At 43.7% G+C, this 22,130-nt stretch overlaps 1 protein-coding gene across 9 annotated transcripts in view; it reads left to right on the top strand.

Moving 5' to 3' along the window:
- INSIG2 (insulin induced gene 2) overlaps positions 1–22,130 on the top strand; it is a 58,313-nt gene that overhangs the window by 20,124 nt on the left and 16,059 nt on the right. For 2 of the 9 annotated variants that reach the window (XM_028101238.2, XM_028101241.2), the window contains one exon: positions 16,011–17,904. The exons of 6 other annotated variants lie outside the window; for them this stretch is intronic. In XM_028101238.2, coding sequence (XP_027957039.1) covers positions 16,011–16,073 — 63 coding nt within the window. In that variant the 3' untranslated portion in view covers positions 16,074–17,904. Of the gene's footprint in view, positions 1–1,062; positions 5,489–16,010; positions 17,905–22,130 lie in introns of those variants that run through there. One more of the 9 variants, XM_088021759.1, reaches the window with a different exon arrangement.

Here is a 22,130-nt window from a genome sequence, read left to right on the forward strand (position 1 = left end):
GGCCCTTGAACAATGTGGGAGTAGGGGCTCTGACCCCTGCACAGTCCAAAATCTGTGTGTAACCTTTGACTCCCCCAAAACTTAACTACTCATAGCCTTACTGGTAACATAGTTGATTTGCCACATATTTTGTGTATGTATTGTATATTGTGTTCGTATAATAAAGATGGAGAAAAGAAAATGTTAAGAAAATCATAAGGAAGAGAAAATACATTTACAGTACTGTACCACATTTATCGAAAAAAATCCACATATAAGTGGGCCTGTGAGGTTCAAACCCATGTTGTTCAAAGGTCAACTGTGTGTTCTTTGTAAGGTAATTCTTTCAGTGATGGTCTGTGTGTAGTGGAGTCCTAGCTTTGCATGTCTGGAAGAATCTGCTTCATTCTCCCAGAACAGTTTAGCAGGACTTAGATTTCTTGGTTCATAGTTCCCACCCCCTGCCCCCCCCCGCTCCCATTATGTTGAAGACTTTTAACTCATTGTTTATGCCATCTAATGTTGCAGATGGTAAATCTGCTATTAGTGTGATTCTCTTTCCTTTGTAGGTAATCTTGTTTTTTCTTTCCAGGAGCTTTTACACAGTATTTTATCCTCATCGTTACTCAGTTTCACTTTGACTTGTTTAGCTTTAGATTTGTTTTTACTTTTCTTGCTTGGTAATCAGTATGCACTTCATTCTGTGTGCTCACGTCTTCAATTCTGGGAAAATTTTCAAGTTGGCTGCATTTTGGAATCATATGGGAACTTGTAAAAGTATGCTGATGCCTGGTTCCCACCCCCAGAGACTCTAAAATAATTGGCCTGGGGTGTGCCCTGAACATGAGAATTTTCATAAATTCCCCAGGCGGTTTTAATGTGCAGCCCAGATTGCCAGTCATTGGTGTAGACACGTATAAGATGAGGGGAATGTTTGAGGTGAAAGAGAGATCCTAACTTTGGGAAGGAAGGGTGAGGGACACATTGAGATACATTTTGGACTAAGTCATCTGAACTTGATGACTTGAGTGTGAAGGGTAAGGAAGAGAAGTGTGACTTAACATTTCTTTCTTGGAAAACTAGGTGGATGGTATTTCCATAAACCAGAGAGGAATGCAGAGAAGCAGGTGAGCGGGTAAAGTTAATGAGTTTGATCAGTTGAGGGTGGAGCTATGTCCAGGACATCTGGTAAAGAGGCATCATAAGCAATTGGACATTTGAGTCTGGGCTATTGGATGTAAATGAGGGAGCTTGTCTTTGTCATGTGTCCATCATCTTGGAAGCTGTGGAGGTGGATGAGATCCCCAAGGAGCATGTTACAGCAAACAGAGACGAGATCTGAGGCCTCCTGGCATGTTGGCAGAAGAGCTGGTGAAGGAGGTGGAGGGGTGTGGTCAGAAGTGGGAGGAGAAATAGAAGAGTGATGTGCTTGAAACCAGAGCAGAAGGCACTTCATGGCAGAGGGGAGCTGGTAGTATGGAGTGCAGTTGGAAGGAATTACTAACCTTAGAGATAAGGGAGATGTATCTGATTGTTTTATGTTGAAAAATGCTTTTCCTAACCTATATTATCTTAACATTTAAAATATTTCATTGTATACCAATAGCTTACAAAATATATTTGGGACAAGTCTGATCATATACTAAGTCGTATATTAGGAGTGAGGGGAGCTGGGGTTACCTAGAGAACTTTGAGGGAATGGTGGAGATTTGGACAGCCTCTACAGGGACTGACTAGAGATGAAGAAAGAATTTCTAGAACATTTTGAGACCTTCAAGGACTCAGGTGACGCTCGAGATGAGATTCTTGCAGTGGAGCCAATCAACATGGATGTGCCATGTCTTGGCGGCCGGAGGGGGGACTCAGTAGCCCAGGAGTTTAGGGCAATTGTGATGGGATAGATTGATTCTCGTTGGGAATTAATTGGAAGACATGGCACAAAGGCTATGTGAAAAATGAATGGAGGCTCCTAAAGAAATATCACGGGATCTTTTATCATGGGATCCAGGCAAATTGGGGGAAGGAAGTTGAATCAACAGTGCTGACCTAACAGTGTGGAAAAATGAGGTGAGCTAAAAGGACTGCATGCCCTGAGGTAAAAAACCCTTTTTCACAAGAAGGATGAAGGCTTGGGGTTTGTAGTCAGGAATTCAGTGGAACATTTCCAGATCATGAGGTCCAAGGTGTGATCTAAACAGCTTTGTCTACATAGTTCACCAAAGTGGGTGGAGATGCACAGCAGTGGAGTGGAGACCCAAGGCCTGGGTGCCCAGCTGTTGCAGCAGTATTAGTGTTACCTGGAAGGACCTCAGAGGTCAGGTGGAAAGGCCGGTCTTATTTGTAGTCCTCCCAACCATTTGAATGAAATACTTTTCCAGATGCCTTGATTGGATTGGGATTTAAATAGAGTCCTTTCTCCCTTTATTTATTTATTTATTTTTAGGTTGTTTTTTTTTTTTTTTCATCATCTGAAATTTCACCACAGGTTGTATAGGAGTATTTCTTTTTCCACTAATCCTATTCAGTCAGAGACATTTCCTCTTTACTTCAGGCCTTTTTTGGGGGGAGGGGGTGGATTGTTCTTATTATTTCTTTGTTCTCTGTTTTTCTTCTCTTCTCAAATTCCTCTATTCAAAAGATCTTTGACCTTTTGTTTCCGTTTTCTATATATCCCTTGGCTTTTCTCTGTTGTGCTACACTCTAGAAGAATTACTTAACTGGATCTTCCAGCTCTGTGTCCACTCAGCATTCAGCTGTCACTGGGTTTTTAATTTCAGTGATCACACTTTGAATTTCCAAGATCTTTATTTTATTTTATTTTTTTGTGGAAGTGTGTCATCATTCTTGTGTTTTCTGGGGATATTAATTATTCTACTTTTACAATTTTTGTGAAGATTTTATTTATTTATTTGAGACAGAGAGAATGAGAGAGAGAGAGCACATGAGAGTGGGGAGGGTCAGAGGGAGAAGCAGACTCCCTGCTGAGCAGGGAGCCCGATGCAGGACTCGATCCGGGGACTCCAGGATCATGACCTGAGCTGAAGGCAGTTGCTCAACCAACTGAGCCACCCAGGCGCCCTAATTATTCTACTTTTAAAGTTCTGAACTTTTCAGCCTGTACCAGCCTGTCTGTGGATGTGAGTGCTCCCTTGTTGGCCTTGGGTGCACTGCCGTGCTTCTGTGAACTTAGTCCTCACTCTTACCACTTTCATCTGGGGCAGATACTGTGTTGTCTCTCTCTGGTCCAAGATGGGGGAGAAGTGTAGAGTCGGCCAAATGGCTGCTTCCACAAGAGCCTGCTTGAACCCATCAGGTCAGTTGGGTATTTTCATCTCTGAGAGTCGGCTACCTCTGACCAGAATGTCTCTGGTTTCATTTTTAGCAAGTCCCCTCCCTCAGGGTTTATGAGCTGTGGTTTCTCTTCATCTATCTGCTCTCAATTGTTTTCTTGCTTTCAGGAGTTCCTTGTAGTGTCTGGTCCATGGAGGATACATCTTATTTGGCAGTATAGTTGTGGATTCCTTTTCTTTTTAATTTTTTGTTGTTGTTTCTAGGAATCTAGGATAGGAGAGAGAAGCTACAGCTTAAGTGGTCTGTCTCCCTGATTCAACTTTCTCCACTCCTTTTTTTATACCACGAAATCATGCCATCTGCCTGTTCCTTTGTCTTTATGTTTCAAAAACTCAATTTAGTTAGGAGCTGAGATAAATAGGTTAAGTCAGTGGCTTCTTGTTTGGCCTCAATAAAAATAAAAATTGAGATATTGAGATGGTTTTTTCCTCTCGAAATACATTTAGTTTGTTGAGTTCGTTGTGCCAGGGGGTTAAGTATACTAGTATCTGTTCCTTTATGCCTCCCTTCTTTTTACCACTGATGAAATCTGTGAAGCCTGTCAGCTTTCTTTGTGATTTACAAGACAGACTTTTCCAGGGTACATCAACTGTTCTGAAGACAATGTTGTTAAGTATCAGATTTGGCAGATCAGATAGAGAATGATGTGCCTGGGAAAGAATGGGCTATTGATGAGCTTCGTGTCCAAACTATTGCCATATATGGGCAATTTTTCCCTTTCACTGTTTCCCTGGCTGTGGACTCAGTGAGGATTTCATGAACAAGGGGCAGTTTTGATTCCAAATCGAAACCGTGCTCTGCTGCAAGTGCGTCCTTCTGTTCTGCTTTCATGGCAGGATTTGCAACTGCTAATCTTCCCGTGGCTTCCCCAAGGTGGGCTTTAAAAGTAATGAGCCCTTAGGAAGTATACTGCCATTTAAAAATAATCCTTTTTTATTACTGCTCTGACAACAATAAATTCACTCTGCACTACTGTGTCTCCATACGATTGTTGCATTTGCAAGATTTGTCTCTTTCCTAGAAAAACACTTTTTAAGGAAACTTGTACAGAATGTGATCATGGACTGATTCATTGTGATGAGCAATTGAGGAGACAAAGGAAAGCAAGAACCCAAGTGCTGAATCTGTTTGTTTTAGAAGAAAAGTTTCTAAAATGCATTCCCTGGGAATTTCTGCCACTGAATGAAACTCATTTCTATTCCCTTCATAGTCATAACATGTCACTCCTAGATCTTCTGGGACTGTCTACCCAACCAAAGTATGACAGTAGCAGTTCTTTTTTGAAAAAAAAAAAACCTTCCTGCATTTACAAAAGCCTGAGATTTTCCAGCAGGACATTATAGAAAGACAAAGTGCTCCCCCATCATTTTAGGATCAGCTGGGCGCAGCTGCTGTGTGGAGTCTCTGCATATTGGCTTGGGGCGCCCGTAGACTGACATTCTGAAGATGAAGCTTAAAGATGTTTGTAAAGACAAGCCTTTGTGGAATTTCTGTGCCTCACACCTAGTGCGTGTCAGTGTCACGCCTGCCTAAGAGAAAGCAAGTCAGTATACGTTGAAGCTCATCTTTCTAGAATGTATGTAAAATTCATAATAAGGTTGAGTCAGGTTCAGCTTTTTTTTTTTTTCTCCAGAAAGAATAAATCTGTGCTCCTTAAATATTTGATAGTATTAGTTCTGGTTCTGGCTCCAACTAACTGTAACGGGGCTGGGATGTGTAATCCCTCCCCCGGAGGACAGAAGAACCACATACGGGTGATCACTGGTAGTGTCCGCCACCGTTGGTATAAAGCGTTTTCTGGCACTCTCTGCCCACTAGCATATTTTCTGTCCTAAGTGATTCATAGTGAGCACAACTAGGAGAAAATAAGAGACTTTTTTTTGGTGGTAAAATTAACATTATAGTCTTTAAAATACATAACATATACACTTAGTATCCAAGTTCTAGAATGATGAGAAAGAAGGAACGCCTCACCTTTGCCTTTTCCTGTCATCTAAAAGAAGAAGTGACCAGGGCTGGAGGGTGGGGGCAGCGCCTGGGTGGCTCAGTTGGTTCAGCACCTGCCTTCAGCTCAGGTCGCCATCCAAGGATCCCGGAATCGAGTCCTGCATCAGGCTCCCTGCTCAGTGGGGAGTCTGCTTCTCCCTCTCCCCCTGCCCCTTTCCCCCCCCAACTCTGCTCTCTCTCTCTCTCAAATAAATAAATAAAATCTAAGAAGAAGAAGAAGTGAGGGGAAGGAAATGAATCAGGTGTTTGTGTTGTGCCTCCTGTGACCATCCCTACCACACCCTTCCAGATACGGACTGTTTTACACCTGCCAACGTCTGTTCTTTTGAAAGGCTGAGCGGGGTTTCAAACCCTGGTCTGACTTGGCTCTAGTGACTAAGGATCCTCCTCCTCACCAGGCCCTGCCAGGCCCTACAAGTGGTTTCCCATAAGTATTTCCAACAGATTTCTCTGGCCATCCCTTAGAGTGAGTGACTTGGCACTGGAAGCATTTCTGACTCGGATGCAACCTCCATTTCATGGAAGCGTATTAACCATAATTCTGGTTAATACGCTACTCCACTCTGGAACCTGGCCTATTTTAGAAAGCTGTTGTAAGTATTCTGAGAGAGCCTAATGGCTTCAGCTCTCCATGATGCCTAGACATGGACCTTGAACCTCTCTTGATAATAGATATTCTACCACAGCCTCCTCAGGCACAGTCCCTTGTGAAAGTCTGACAGAATAGAAAGGTGATAAAATTTTTTAACAGGTTTTTAACAGGTTTAAAAAAAACAAATTTTTTTAACTTCTGACCTTTTAAAAAGTTCAGTCTGGGAGATGTCTGTGTGAATTATTAATGCTGGGTGGTATTGTTTTTGATGTGCCCCATAATACATGAGTACTGGCCTTGGGGCATCCGCGCAAATGTGGGGGGCGGGTTGTATAGACGATGTGTTCTGTCAGAGTAAGAACATGGTGTTAACCCACTAGCCAGGAAAGGCCTCTGAAGGGTGGGGACACAGGTACTGATGAGATGTGAAGGAAGGGTCAAACTCAGCTCCAGGAGGGGAGGGCATTTCTTGGTGGCGTGGGATGGACAGGAAAACAACATGGGCAGACAGGTGATGATTGTACTCTGGAGAATCCAAAGTCCAGTCTGGAAGTAGTGAAGATGGCAGGTAGAGGAAGTGGTGGGAGGTAGGATGTCAAACATGGGGATCGACTTCTCTTTGAGGGTTTAAATGACTCCCGTAAAGCCTGCAAGCAGGGCATGCTTCTTGGGAAGAGTCCACAGCTGCCTGTGGGAGTTGTTCCAGAAGGCTTACAAGTTGAGACTGCCCCATCTGCCACAGTTCATAGCATCCCCATTTTTTATCAAGTCACCATCATGATCAGACTTTTCTTGAAAAAGAATGTTCTGAGGCTAATTCAGGTATGATCCTGAGGTTTGGTAGAGTGAATCAGGGAAAGAGCCAGCCTTGGGAATCCAACAAACCCAGGCTTGAACGCCGCATGAGTTCCTTATAGACTGGGACCCAGAGCTAGTCCCCCAAACTTTCTAAACCTCAGTTTCCTCATCTATGAAATGGAGATACACTATCATCTTCTTTTGAGGCCTCTGAACATCAAATGCAATAATATGTAATGTAAACAGGCATCCAGTTAAATATTTGTTCCTCTCCTTTTTCCTCTTGTTCCCGCTTCAAAGTATGGGTACTGAGCCAGCACGTTAGCATTTCCTTTGCATTGAGATACTCTCCTAATGTTTCTGTCGAAATGAAATCATGCACAAATCCACTATGCCAACCAACCACCATCCACAGACTCACTTGTCAGGTTCCTTTCAGGGACCAGGTTCCTAAGGAAGTAGGGCAGGGAATGGCTCATTGTGATTATGCTGAGTAATTGATTGTTGGGCTGGAGCTTTGGCCAGGTTAGGCTGGGGAGTGTCATCCACGGAGAGAAGCTCAGAGAAGGTGTCACAGGATGGCATGAGGCCACCAGCGGGAAGGAAGGATGTGGGAAATAGGAGATGGGTTTTGTCAGCATCTTATTTTTGCCTAGGGATGATGGCTCTGTCCTCATACTTTACAGTGTCACCACTGTGAGACTGCAGTTTCCCCAAGAAGGAGTTACATTTTAATTAGCTATAGGTACCCGATTTCTGATATATCAGTTCTTTTCCCTGGGCCTCCTTGTTTCCAGTTTTTTGCTCATGTCCGCCACTTGCTACTCCTTTTTTGTGTATCAGAAGGAAACCACCAAGCAGCCTGGAAATCCTATTACCAGACCTCCAGATATTGTCGAGTTCTCCTCCACGGTTGCACAAGTGCTGAAAAAGTGGTTCTCTTTCAACAGTGTCTTGTCAAAACTCCAGGCACAGTTTGTTTTTGACATTTGCTGCTACTGTTAAATAATAGTCTTGCTTCTGTCATAGCTAATGTTGACTTGAAGGCATTTGGAGGGCATTTCTCAACTCTAGCCTTAACAGTAAGACCTGGGTCTTGACAGATACTTTTTTAAAATTTTTTTTATTTTTTGCTTGCCCAAGGCAACTGAATGTAAGGGTTGCAACCTTTGCTTTCCTAACCTCAAGAAAATTTCAAATGGGCACGCACCACTTGAAACTTTAGATGAATTGTGTGCATGTTCTTGAACTCAGACATAAAGACACACACACACACACACACACACACACACACACACACACACACACACACACACAAGCTGGAGTTCTTGAAGATTTGCCATCCTAGGAGTGATGTTTGAATCCATTAAATAGTATCTCATTTTAAGACCTCTTAAGTCTTGGCTCTTTTGCCTTGGTAAACCTTTATCTGTTAGAATGTCATACTTAATTACAGGTCTCTTTAAAATCAATAAGCAGTTTTATTGTTTCTGTATTTGCAATGGCGCGAGCCCTTGAGCACTGCCCAGCTAAACAGCATGCACTGCGTGCCATCTGTCAGAATCTGGGCTCTTAACACGTAGCACTTTCTTCTCTGGCTATATCCCTTAGAAATTTAATTTATGCTCTCTTCCCCACTTCAGTGAGAAGGCATCTCTTGCATTTTACCCAGAATGTCTTCTAGACAAATGTGTAGAGACCTTTTAAGGGCATTGCAATTTCTGAAATGTTCACCATTTGTGAGATAATAGAGGGGAGGCTAAGACAAAAAAAATTGGGCAGAGCAAGTGAAAATTGTACAAGAATTCTGTGGAATTGCGTGGGAGTTGGCATTGATTGCATGTGAAGAGGCCAAGAAATGCACACTTGGTTTCAGAGTAAATACCAAAGGAATGGTTAATTAGACTGTTCTGTTTTGCAGTTTCAGAAAAATAGAAGTATACCAATCAATCATTAGCATTTTCAATAAGTAAGGCAGATTGGGTTGGAGCTGTTATGTGGAACAGTAGACCCTAAACCCAATGGAGAGGTGTCCATCATGCCCTGTGGCACACCTTTCTTTGATGACCCCTATGTCACAAAATGCATCCTCAAATTTTGAGAAATAACTTTTAGAGATTTCCAAAATTACAAGCGCTGAGCCTGTGAATTATCATACCATTATATCACCTCACTCTCTTTTTTTATCCTGATGCTGATATTTGTCTGGGAGACTAGGTTTAAATGGCAGTGGTTTTTCCTCTGAAAAGAATATGGGCTCATTTGAAATCAGGGTGTAATTACCCCATGATGATTCATAGGCCTCACGTGGCCACCGAACTGAATTCTAAGATGCACAGAGAAGAGTGGTATAGCCAGAGGGGACCCTAACATTCATCTAGGACAAATACAGTTAGGACGGTCTGGTCTTGGCATTTTGCAAACGAAGAAGCGCAACTCACATTGCTTAAGTGCTTGTTCCAGGTCACATGGCCAGCTAGTAGCAGAATGAGACATTTCAGTAGCGTTAAGAGGGCAATAACATTTCAATTAATGAAAAGCGTAGATTTGATTTTATAACTCTGGCAGATTTATGGCGGTGTTGACAACTGGTAGGAAATGGGCATTCGTGAGTTGTAAATGTTGTTGTCATGACGGGCAAGTATTTGTTACCTTAAGTAATAGTTGGTAAATAAGACCGAGTATCAGTTATATGCTTTATATTTACCACCTCATTTACTCCATTAAGGCTATGAGGTCAGTATTATCTATAAAGATGTAAGATCAGTCCTTTATATGTGAAGCAACAGAAGTCTACAGAGGTCATAATCTGCCATTGTCACACAAGTAGACTCTACGGCCAGAGACGGAACCCAAGCGCTCATTCTTCTCAGGATGCCTCTGGACTGCTTGTGATTCAACACAGGTGTATGTATGTTGGTGGGAAATGCAATGTTAGACGTGGAACTTAAACATGTGTATGAAAGTCATGTCCTTGCCCTTCCTAAACAAATTTAAATTTTAATTGGAATAATGAACAGCATCAATGGTACAATTCTTGGCTAGGAAATGATTTCTGAGCCTGAGATTTATTATTTTTTGATGAAATAAGTTAGAGGTCTTGAAAGAAGAGGTGTGGGAAAAGATTATATGAATCATGATGTATTAAAGTGGAGATATTTTTAAATCAAAGAATTAAATATTCTCATAATGAAGAAATAGGATGTAATGCACTTCTTACCAGATACATTTTCATTTATGACTTAAATCTGAGCTTTCAAGCTACTCTGTTGTCTTCAATTTTAAAATTAAAGTTGACATATTGAAAACATTTTCAAAGTTGTTGGTACATCCACAAGAGAATAATGACAAGATGGACCCGTCATTTTCTAAATTTCCATTAGACTTGCATATGAAAAAGCATCACAAGCATTATTCGTGAAGTTGGAAGTGATTTTTGCATGTTATCCCCTATATTTTTGACATTCATGACCTTAATGAAGACAGGGAAAAAAATATGATTAGGGCTATTGTCAGATCAAGGACTCTAATTTTACTATAAATTCAAGAAGGTAATTACTTCCTCTCCCTCTGCCCCACCTTTAGCTCTGCAAAGGATAGCCCTACATACTGCTTTAAACTACTCCTTCCTGAGCATGCCCTTCCTAACTAAGCCAATGAGGAAACTAGAACTGCAAGGTCATGGTGATGAACGAGGTTGGCTGGGTGGGGAATCCAGGGCTGATGGCTGTATCAGTTGGGACTTTGGGGGTTATGCTTGACAGAATACCTGATCCAAAATGACTTAGGCAAGCAAGAAAGTTATTGGCTCATGAAACTGGCTTCACATATAATTGGGATTCAGGTTTCCAAAATTGGCATCAGGATGTAGCTGCTTCTGTCCCTTTGGTCTACTGCTGTGTCGCCATTAGTCTTGGGCTTCCTAGAGGCAGGATGGTGTTGGCAGTGCCAGCCTCGTGTCCTCTCCCACTCACAAGCCATCTCTCAGAAACCTCAGCAAAGGTCTCAATGTATCTTGTTGGCTCTGGTCAAGTCAAGCGTCCACTGCCAGACCAATTCCCAAGGCTGGTTCTCCACAGAAAAAATGGGACATGATAAAAATAAGGTAAATGTAAAAAAAGAAAAACAAAACCCAAAATACCAACACCAACCAAAAACAAAAACAAGTGTCCTGTATCAGAGCCATAAAGTCATAATGAAACAGAAGCTGCAAAAGCAAGAGAAAGGAGCTAGTTGCCGAGAGAGACAATAGGAAATGAGAGAAGAGAGGAAAACCATTTGTTATCTTTCTACTCCTCGTGAAACCTACATGTTCCTTCCAATAAACTCTTCAAAAAGGATTTAAATTGGTTTTCCGTTCTTTGTAACTAAGTGACCATGACTAAGATAGTTTGCTACTGTTCCCTTCACTGATTAAGGCTGGATTCCAGGTAATACATAAGCTATAGATGCCCGGCAGATAACTTGTGTCCTTCATGGGAAGAGAAGACCGCCCACCAAACAGATTATCCAGATTACTGGAAGTCATCAGATGTATGGTTTGAACTAAATGAACTTGGAGCCCCCCATGAAACCTGAAGTTCTGAGGTGCTCAGAAAACACCTACACTCAGTTTCATGCAAAACTCACCCTTTTCAACCCCTTTCCCACTTTTGCCAGATACATTTTAATTTATTACTTAAATTTGAAGCAAGGAAGAAAGTTCCCAGCTCAACTTTCTTACTTGGTTCAGCAGAGGAGACTCCTGATAATCCATGTGTCAAAGCATGAATTGGCCACACTTCCTTTTAAATAGGATGTTCTTTTGCAAACAAGAACGTTTAGGTCAGTGAGGCTGGAGACCCCCACCGATGCGATTCCCTAGAATCTGAGCCAGACCAACTCAACCATTTCAGTCTCTCGTTTGAAAGGAAAACGAGGCAAACTGAGAAAAGAGAGTCTAGAACCTCTCCCAAGGAAACCATCCTACATTTTTAGCCATTCTCCTCTTCATTTGGCATCTACCAAATGTGAGGTTAACAAGGCTTGAGAGATTGATTTGCACTTGAGGATGAGAGGAATGCATTTTATTCAGTTTCTGCTGCAAGCCCCAAAGCAGGCAGGTTGTGGGACTACCTTTGGACAAATCTTTTCATGATGTCATGATTCAAGAGAAAGATCACAGTTTCCCAGAGATTCTGTGCTAGTAGAGGACAGGTTGTCAGGGCTGCTTGTCCATCCCATCTTGCTGGCTCACCATGAATGGATCCAGGTGGAACACCACCAGCTCCAGCATCGGAATCAGGTTCCCTAGCCTGTCTGTAGAAGCCTCTGTGGAGTTGTACAGGGGTACCACCTGTAGTCATATGGCTCAGGTCCCTGTCATATTCAGCTAAACAACTTTGATTTTTGGCAAGCCAAATAATTCCACTAGTATAGGATGTCTTTATACTTTCAGAATGAAATTGTCTTATTTTGCCAAACCATTATGTCCTTTCTTAGTAAAGTTGATACACTGGGTCAGTCTGCCCTCCCCTTTGTCCTAAACCCCTTTCTCTCTTCATAATTACTGGAATACATATGGAATGGAGCAAAACAAAACACAAATTTTGCCCTCCGAAGCCAAACTATGTAGGGAAATGTTAGGTCACTCTTGGCAACTGAGAGCTGGACTTGAAGATAATACAAGAAACTCACCATTTCTGTGTTGTTTTTTAATGATCCTCCTCTCCCCTGTGGGTTGATTAGTGTGTCTTTCCATGGGCTGTCTTCAGTTCTTGTCCTGGGAAAGTGCCAAGCCTCACACCCACAACCTATAAATGAAGAAGGAAGGTCATGCGCACGGGAGTTGCAGAGTGCAAGAGATATCTGTCAAAAACACAAGTCCTCTCACCTAGAGCCTTTATCCCTTGTAGAACCTTAGTTTTTTGTTATTTTATATATCCTAATCATATTAAAAGTGAATTTATTTTACACTGAATTATTTGTTCAGAAATCAAAAGTATACATCATTCAGGTAGCATTCGATTGAAAACCTCTTTCTTTGCATCTGCTGTGGTCTTAGCTCTGCAGTGCTATGACATGAGGCAGGCAGGAGTTGCTGTCAAAGGATTAGTCCATATCATCCAGCAAATTACACCCTCTTTCTAGGACAAAATACTGCTTCTCTGCACATGAGGATTAGTGCTGTATGGTGGGAAGGCTCTGGATCAAGGTCCAAACCTCACGGATCTCGGTTTAGCTCTGCTAGTAGTTTGTCGGCTGACACAACAACTTTGAGTCTCTTTCCTCACAGAATGAAGCCACTGGATGGGCCGGTCTCTGAAAGAGGCAACAGAGCAGAGTGACTAACGTTGGAGTCCTGGCTCTGCCCTCACTCATGGATTCAACTTGAGGAAGTTATTTTACCTCCACTTGCCTTGTTGTTGTTGTTGAATCTGTAAAATGGGGATGCCATGAGTTGATGCGAGGATTAAACAGCCTCAGACATACAGAGTGCCTAGAAGAGAGCTTGGCTCAGAGTCAGTGCTCAAATGGTATTATCAGGAACATCACCAACTAAAATCCCTCCAAGCCATCAATAGGACCTTGTCCTACCCACCATAGAAATGTAAAAGAGGACTCGATTTTTTTTAACTTGATGTGGGGAGAAAAAAAAAATCCATATATGAAAAAATTAGGAGGGGTGCCTGGGTGGCTTAGTCGGTTAAGTGTCCAAGTCTTTTTAAAAAATATTTTATTTATTTATTTATTTATTTATTTATTTAGAGAACATGAACAGAGGGAGGGGGAGAGAATCCGCTGAGCATGGAGGTGGTCATGGGGCCCGATCTCATGACCCTGAAATCATGACCTGAGCTGAAATCAAGAGTCGGACGCTTAACTGACTGAGCCATCTAGGTGCCCTGTGTGTCTGACTCTTGATCTTGGGTCAGGTCTTGATCTCATGGTCGTGAGTTTGAGCCCTGCGTGGGGCTCCATGCTGGGCATGGAGCCTACTTAAAAAAAAATTAGGAAACAATACAAAATTATCTGATTAAGTGAAAGATAGATTCTCCTGTCAAGTAGTATCAATAAAAGTTAGAAAATACAGACCTTGGTCAATCTTGGGGGGCCCTTTTCTTTATGGCAGGAGTGATTTTATCTTCTCCCCTCTGGCAACCATCAGCTTCTCTGTATTTATGGATCTGTTGCTGTTTTTGTTTGTTTGTTCATTTGTTTCATTTTTAAGATTCCACATGCAAGTGAAATCATATGGTATTTACTTTTCTCTGTCTGATTTATATTACTTAGTATCATAACCTCTAGCTCCGTCCATGTTATTGCAAATGGCAAGATCTCATTCTTTTCTATGGCTAATATTCTATTATACATATGTGTGTATATGTTAGGTATATATATTATACACACACACACAACACACACACACTACATACATATATCACATCTTCATTCATTCATCTGTCAGTGGACACTTGGGCTGCTTCCATATCTTGGCTTTTGTAAATAACACTGCAGTAAACGTAGCGGTGCATATATCTTTTCAAATTAGTGTTTGACAAGAATGATTTTCGGGTGGAGATGATCTAACAGACTTCTCCAACAGACCTTATGATTTTTTCATACCCACTCTTCCCCTGGAACTGGCTCCTCCCCAGGCTTTCCACATCTCAGGAAGAGCAACATTCTCTCAGATCAGTTGGACCAAAAATGAACAAGGATACAAAAGACTTAAGTAACCGAATCATAAAGGTAGATATGATCAATATATATCAAACTATGTGCCCCAAAGGTAGAGAACATATTTTTGCTTTGTGTGTCTGTGGAATGGCTATACTAATTGGCCATACCACTGATCACCACAAATGAAATCACAGTAAGTTTCAAAAAGCAGAGGTAATGTGGACATTTTCTATTCACAATGCAGTAAAATTTAAAATTGATAAAAAATCAGAATTTTAAGAAAGTTGTCATTTAAACAACTTTTGAGTCAAAGGAAAAGTACAGATTAAAACTGCAGAATTTCTATAAGCCAATAATAATGAAAATACTACTACTTACTAGATTTTGAATCTAAAGGATTGAACTAAAGCAGCACACATGGGAGATGTCATAGCCTATAAATGGAATATTTATTTAAATATAAAAGGGATGAAATAGAAGGAATTAAGAATCAACTCAAAAAAGTTAGGAAAAAAAGGACAACAAAATAAACCAGAGGAAAGCAGAAGAATTAAAATAAGAATTAATGAGGTAGATAATGGGGGAAAACAAAGTGAATAAGTGAATACCTGGATCACTGAGGCAAAATCAGTAAAACAGATAAGCCTTCTCAGACATCAAGGAAGAAAGAACAAAGGCAAAACAAACAAAAATGACAAGAAAAATGCAGAAAGCAAGGAAATTTTAAAAACAATTTTATGCAAATTTATCTAAATTTGCAAATTTGAAAGAAGTGGATACGTTTCCAGGAGAATATGATTTACTGAAACCAACTCCAGAACATCTAAATAAGTCAATTTTCATAGAAAATACTAGGTAGTATTATAAAGGAATTAATATTTAAAAAGCACCAGAGCTAGAAGTTTCCTGGGCAAATTTAGCCAAACGTTTAAAGGATGGATGGTTCCAACACCATTTAAATTGTTCCAGAGCAGAGATAAAGAAGGGCAACTTTTTTTTAACCCTGCTAGGATAACATCAGTAACAAAGGCTATAGAAAAAAATAAATAAATAAATGAATCTCATACATGAATATTGATGCATAAATCCTAAATAAAATATTAGCAATCAGAATGCAGCAGCATACAAAAAGAATAATTCTTCACAACCAAGTGCAGCTTATTCTAAAAATGCAAGGACAGTTCATCAAAATAAATCTAAGGAGAAAAATCATATCATCATTTCTGTAGATGCGGAAGATGCATTTTTGAGAATCCAAACTCACATAAAAAACCCTGGGAGGACAGATCAGAAATTGTTGAAACCCGTGACTCATGGGGCAGAGAACAGGGGTACAGAATGGGGCAGATATAGGCATGAGTGGGGGACCAGGTTCTCAATGTGTATCTTTTTATATCATTTTCATTTTTGGACTATGGGATCCTTTTACCTGTTCAAAAAATGAAATTCTCGATGGATGTTAAATATTATTATCTAGTTACCATTGTATTCTGTGCCAGGAACTTTGAACTGTGTTCTTATTGAAAAACAGCTTCAAGTGAATTACAGACAAGAGCAACACTATGTGTTGGGTCGAAGTTAACTAAATAAAAACCAAATGTGCTGGTTACCTCCCTTCTAGAAAGAAGAGCTCTCTTGGCTCCATCTTGACCACAGGGTGGAGGCTAACCCTGGACTAACCTGAACCAGAGACTGATACACAAGAGCCGCTGACCCGCATCTGCAACAACTCGGCCATCCACATCCAGGTCTTCAGGGTTACACCCAAGTAATGCAAATGAGGATGGCCACTTTATCCGCCCACCCCCACATAAGTAGGCTCAGAGGCCCTTCTTGTACTGAGTACAGTCATGGACCACCTACCAAAGCCGCGTAAGAAAAAGCCTGTCCCCTCATAGCCCAGGGGACTCTGAATTGAGAGGGAGAGTATTGTCTCTTGTTGGGCCCAAGCAGTGGGTCTTCCCGAGTCTTTGTGGTCTGTAACCATTGTCCTAGACAATAAAAACTACCAAGTTGTGTTAGTAAAAAACAACAACAACAAAAAACACACACAAACAACACAGCACAAACAACCCACTATGGACTTTGATAGGTCATGTATTACGTCCCAAGTCCACAATGCTGATGTGACTTTGTCATTTGATATGGGAGGAAAACAAAACCAGAAGTGATACGCTCCAGTCATGGTGGCAGAGCTCTGGCCTCCGATACGTCTTCCTCAAAAACAAACTGTGAAGTGGTTAAATGGGCAGTGTCGGCCAGGACTACTTGAAGGGTCCTGACATTGTCCTTAGACACCGACTCCACTGCGTTTATTGGGGACCTGCCCTGTGCCAGCTTCAGGGACACAGAACTCAACATCTCCCCACTCGCCTCCAGAGGGCTCAGACTGGAGAGGGACACATGAGCTGGGGCCACCTGTTAGTGTCTGCTTCTCCAGATGTGAGCAACAGGTACAGAGGAAGCCTACTGGAAAGCTCCGCCACCCAGCCAGGGCCTTCAGGCCAGGCAAGCCTGCCCAAGTTTTCAGGGGTGAGTTGAAGTTTGCAAGACGCAGAGGTGCCAAGAAGTGGTGAAAGCCACACCTCTGCCCAAAAGGCCCTCCATCTGCTCCACGGACCACTCTCATTGCTCAAGTCGCCCCCACAGAGGCAGTTCGGGCAAGGGCACCCTCTGTTCCTCTCCGTCTCATACTGGTGCAGTTGATTATGTTTGCCACTGTATCCCTAGGACCTAGCCCAATGCTTGGCATTCCATGGGTGCTCGGTAAATACTTGGCAAGTGAGCAAAGGGTTTTTAAGCTGTGTTCTTCAAAGAAAACTGGCCAGGAATGTTTGCATCATGTGTTCCATTTCTTTATTTTTTAAAAGTTCATTTGAGAGAGAGAGAGAGAGCAGGAGCCGGGCGAGGGGCAAAGAGAGTAGACTCCCCGCTGAGCAGGGAGCCCGATGCGGGGCTCCATGAGGGGCTTGACCCCAGGACCTGGAGATCATGACCTGAGCCCAAGGCAGGCACTTAACTGACTGAGCCACCCATTTCTTTGGGTAAACCTCCATGACAAACACGAAAACCCATTCAGGTGCTTGTTCTTTTCTGAAAGAGCCTGTCAGGACTGATTGAGGGCCCGGTAACAGCTTGTTAATACTGGGCTAGGGAACAGTAATCCCCTGACCTGAGTCCACTTAACCCTGTTCCCTGTGCTCTGCCCCCTTCCCTCTCCTTCCAGCACAGAGCTCCTCTCTCCCCAGGAATCCTAGCAAGGAAATCACGTCTTTTAGATGCAAATACATTTTAAAGGGCTGCCTAAAGCCTGTGTCCCCCCTTGGCGGGTAGTACACAGACGTCCCGCTGCTACTTATTGTTTATTGTGTGATCCTCAGCTGCTCACTTCAAACCTTAGTTTCTCCCTCTGTAAAAGAGAAATGTCACTCCTACTCTGTTTATTGGCCATGTTTGTGAAACTCCCAACGGAACACCTGGGACATAATAGATGCTCAATAAACAGGAGCTGAGAACAGTTGCTATCATTATTGGTGACGGCAATGGTGGGTTTATCGGTTTATTTATCAGTCCCAGCACATTACAAATACCCATCAGCAGAGCCTGCTCCTTATCCTATTACGCGTGCGTGTGCAGGGAACAGTGACGAGAAGACGAAGATATTGAGAAAGTCATTAAACAGTTCTGCGTGAGTGGGGCAGCGAAGTGTGAAATCTTGGCAAAGGGAGACTGGGGACAAATAAGACTGAAAACAAGGCCTTTTCGAACCACAGGGACAAACACGGTCTTTAGATACACTGAAGCCTGGGTTTAAGTACCCAGAACTCCATCAAAATAGATTCTTGGTGTCTGACCTAACTCATTTGCCCTCCAACTTGCCTGGACCCTTGGGCAGATGCTCACTTCTTTCCCTCCTTCCCCTCAGCTCACTCTTGGTCTGTCATCTCCGGGCTCGGCTTCCTGTGCCCTTCCCGGGTCTTCCTCCTCAGGTGCTGGTGCGTGCCGCCCTGACCCACCCCGTCATGCAGGCCAGGACCCCATAGTTGCTTTCAATTTCTCTTCTGCTTTCTCTGTCGTCGTTTGTTTGCTGTATGTGAACAGTCCTCACACTTTCCGTCCCCTCTGGCACATTCCACGTGCAGTCACCAGGGATGGACCTCTGTGGTGGCCCCCCAACTGCCTCTCCGCCCTCAGCAGTCGCCCACACCCACCGCTCCCAGTTAGCCCTTCACTGTGTAGTCAGAACGAGCCTTCCAATGCAGTCACTGCTGCCCTCAGAGGACAGTCTGTCTCCTTAGCATGGCGCCCAAGGCCTTCAGGACCCGCTCCTGCCCACCTCTCCACACCTGACCCCTCCCACACTGAAGGGCAGAAGCTCTGCTCTCACCCAACCCTCAGGGTCTTCAGTCGGATGCTCCTCTTGCCTCTCCCCACCTCCTCACCAGAATTCAGCTCAGGGACCATCTCCTCCAGGAAGCCTTTGCGGACTGTCACCTGTCCTCACTCAACTTAATTCACAGTATTGACATCGTAGTATGGTTGCCTCTCAGCTGTCCATCTCCCTGTAGGGGACAGTGGTGAAGAGTGGGTCATCTGGAGCCAACCCACCTGGGTTCACAACCGGGCGCTCCCACCTATCAGCTGTGGGGCCTTGCACAAGTTTTCACACACCCCTCCACACACACACACACACACACACACACCCCTACACACACACCCCTCCACACACACACACACACACACACACACACACACACACACCGTTGCTTCAGCCCCCCCACCCGCAAACTGAGAGGGACCACGGCACCTGCTTCTCAGGTTGTCGTGAGGGTAAAACAATTCATACACCTAGAGTGCTGGGAATGGAGGTGGCACATTATAAGCCCTGCATGAGCGTAAATTATTATTGTTAGATCACCTTGAGGGCAGGGCTCTGTTTTATTCACCTGCTGAGCCCCTGGCACTGAATTCATAAACAGTAATAGCACTAACATTGATGAGCAGAACAACGGGTGTTTGTAGAGATAGCCCTGCATACAGCCTAGAAAATGTCTACACATACCCTATCTCATTTAGTCCTCAGCACCCTGCTGTCAGATACCTAAGGACTAGCCCCATTTCCCAGGTGAAGAGACTAAGGCACAGAGAGTACTGGATTGGTCCAACCAGTTGGAGGAGCAAACAGTACAGATGGTGTTCAAACTGGCCATTCTGACATCAGTACGCATGCGTTTGGAATTTGGGGACTTCAGTCGCTGAGACTGGGTCAGCATCTTCTCCTTGTCCAGATTTTGGGTCTGGCAAATTCCTGCTTGTACTTAACTCCCAGCTTCAAAGTCACTGCCCCTGGGGAGCCTGGCTGGCCCTTCCAGGACCCCTGGACTCTGCAGTCGAAGCCACCACGTGGCATTTCTCTCTGTCTCTCTCCCTTTTTCTGATATCTCTTCTACTCTGTGAGCTCTCTAGAGACAAGGGCCACTCAGGATCCATCTCAGTATCTCCCAGGCCTAGCACGGCACTGGCAGGTGAAGGCACAGGACCCAAACCGAACAAACTGTGGTTCCTTTGGTGGGTGATGGGCTCACAGAGTGGCAGGTGACACGGGCCATCGGCAGAGGAGCGCTGTGTGGGCGGCCAGTGGCCAGGCCTCCTGGCTCCTGCCTGGTCCCACTGTTGAAGTTCCTGGGCATTGTTCCTCACTTCTTCCCTGGGACTCTCAACCCTTCCCCATGGGGGCCACAATAGCACCTCTGCTGGAAAGCTAGGCACAGCTCCTCCCTCCAGCTTTCCAGCACCCATCTCGACCTCCATCTCCAAACCAAGATCTCAGAGTCTGAGGTGGTTTCGCTGTAGGGAGCCAGGAGTGGCTGCAAGTGTAATGACTCCACCCCCCAGCTTGACAAAAGGGGAAGAAAAAAAAAAGAGAAAGGCTAAAGGCTGCCAACCACTTTTTGAGCCTTCATGATAGGTGTATACCCCGAAACTCTATGGTATGGATTGATATAAGGCAAGAACAGTGCCTTGTATTCAAAATACCCATATCTTCTCCCCAAAGTCTGGCCCTCCACAGAATACCAGTCTCATTGACCTCAGCCAGGAGCTGTGCACCCCGTCCAATCGTGAGGAAAATGTGTGGCAAGGCTCTGGACCATGAACAAGGCACCGGCTCTTTCTGAAATGGTCAGAGCCCGTTAGCAATGGATACTGCAGTGAAGAGTTCAGTTTTCAGGGCTAACCACTGTGGAAGGACAGATGATTTTAAGCAGGTTGGGAAGTTTATTCACTAACCTTTCGAGCCTTGACTGGCCTGCCAAAGTTGCCCATGTCGCTGAGCTCTGCCTTGAATTATTTCTATGGTTCCCACATCTTTGAGAAACTCCTCGAGATTCAGATCTTGAGTTATGTTGGTTCAGGTCCTCTAAGAAGCAGACACCAACACAGTGTTACACATGCATGAAAGAGATTTATTGGTGGGGGGGGGGGGAACGCCTGTGAAGGAAGAAAAGGTAGGAAGCCAGAGTCTTCAGACAGAGATACAGGTCTGACATCTCTGAAACGAGGTAGGAGGAAGGGAGAGTGGGCAGCAGGAGTGTTGGGCCGCAGGGCCATCCTCAGAAAGTCTCAACCAGACCAATGAGGAATCCTCAAGCCAAAGGTGTTTTGAAACTCCCGTGTCTGTAGGAATGGGCCTGCATGAACGCCTTGGCTATGTTCAGCCTTTGGCTGGGAGCGGCCCGGGGGAAGTGTGGCAGGAGCACGAGGGTGAATCAGAAGGTCGGCAGCTGGAGCTGTCAGTCAGTTACGTTTCCCGGAGCTGGAGATCTGGGCACAGTTTCTTCCCCATCACCCCCCTGGGTGGGGGCATCCGATGATCTCTCGCAGATCGTCGAAAGCCTCTTAGCCACTGGTCAGCTTTCTGTGTTGGGTACGTGGATCCAACCTTCTTATTCCTTCCGGGATCTCCCACTCCAAATAAGGAGGGTTGACAGGATCTTGGAAGTCCAAAAATGATAAATATCCAGCATAAAAAGAACTTTGTGAAAGGTGTTGTAATTCTTCCCATACCAAAAAAAAAAAAACTTTCTTAGCCAAAAGAGTTCAGAAAACACCTGTTTTTAAACAGTGTTAAACAGATTTCCAGGATTTCTTACAGCTCTTACCAGGTTGATATATATTTTGAGTCTTCAAGGGAACAAAACAGCGTGTAGAGTTTGTCAAATTTATATGACCATTGACTGCCCTTCCACCCCCAAATTTTATGATATTTTTTAGAGTATCTTATGAGACATGCTCTTGGAAATGCTGAACACACTGTGTATCTCCTGTGTATCCCTCCAGAGCCGCTCCCCAGCCTTCCCCACCCTGCTCTGTGCCCACGAGGCTGACCTTCCTGGACAGCGGCCCTCCCTTGTGCTTTCTCAAGCTTGTCCAAAGTAGAACTTTGGGATGATGGAAATACTCTGCGTCCATGCTGTCTGTAGGGAGAGCCATTAGCCATATATGGCTATTGAGCACTTGAACTGTGGCTAATAGGACAAAGGACCTGAATTTTAAATTTTAATTAGTTTAAATAGCTACATATGCCTAGTGGCTCCTGTCCTAGACAGCAGGGTTCTAGATTTTGGCTTGGGTTTGACCAATAAGAAGCACCAGCGGGAGACGCGGGGGTAGAAGGAGAATAAAAAAGTTATTGATTTCCCTGGCCCCCTCCTGGTGCGGGTTGGCCGAATCTTCTAACAAA

The sequence above is a fragment of the Eumetopias jubatus genome, unplaced genomic scaffold (assembly GCF_037043125.1).
Source record: "Eumetopias jubatus isolate StellerSeaLion01/CBP00866 unplaced genomic scaffold, mEumJub1_p1.0 scaffold_3, whole genome shotgun sequence".
Taxonomy (NCBI): domain Eukaryota; kingdom Metazoa; phylum Chordata; class Mammalia; order Carnivora; family Otariidae; genus Eumetopias; species Eumetopias jubatus.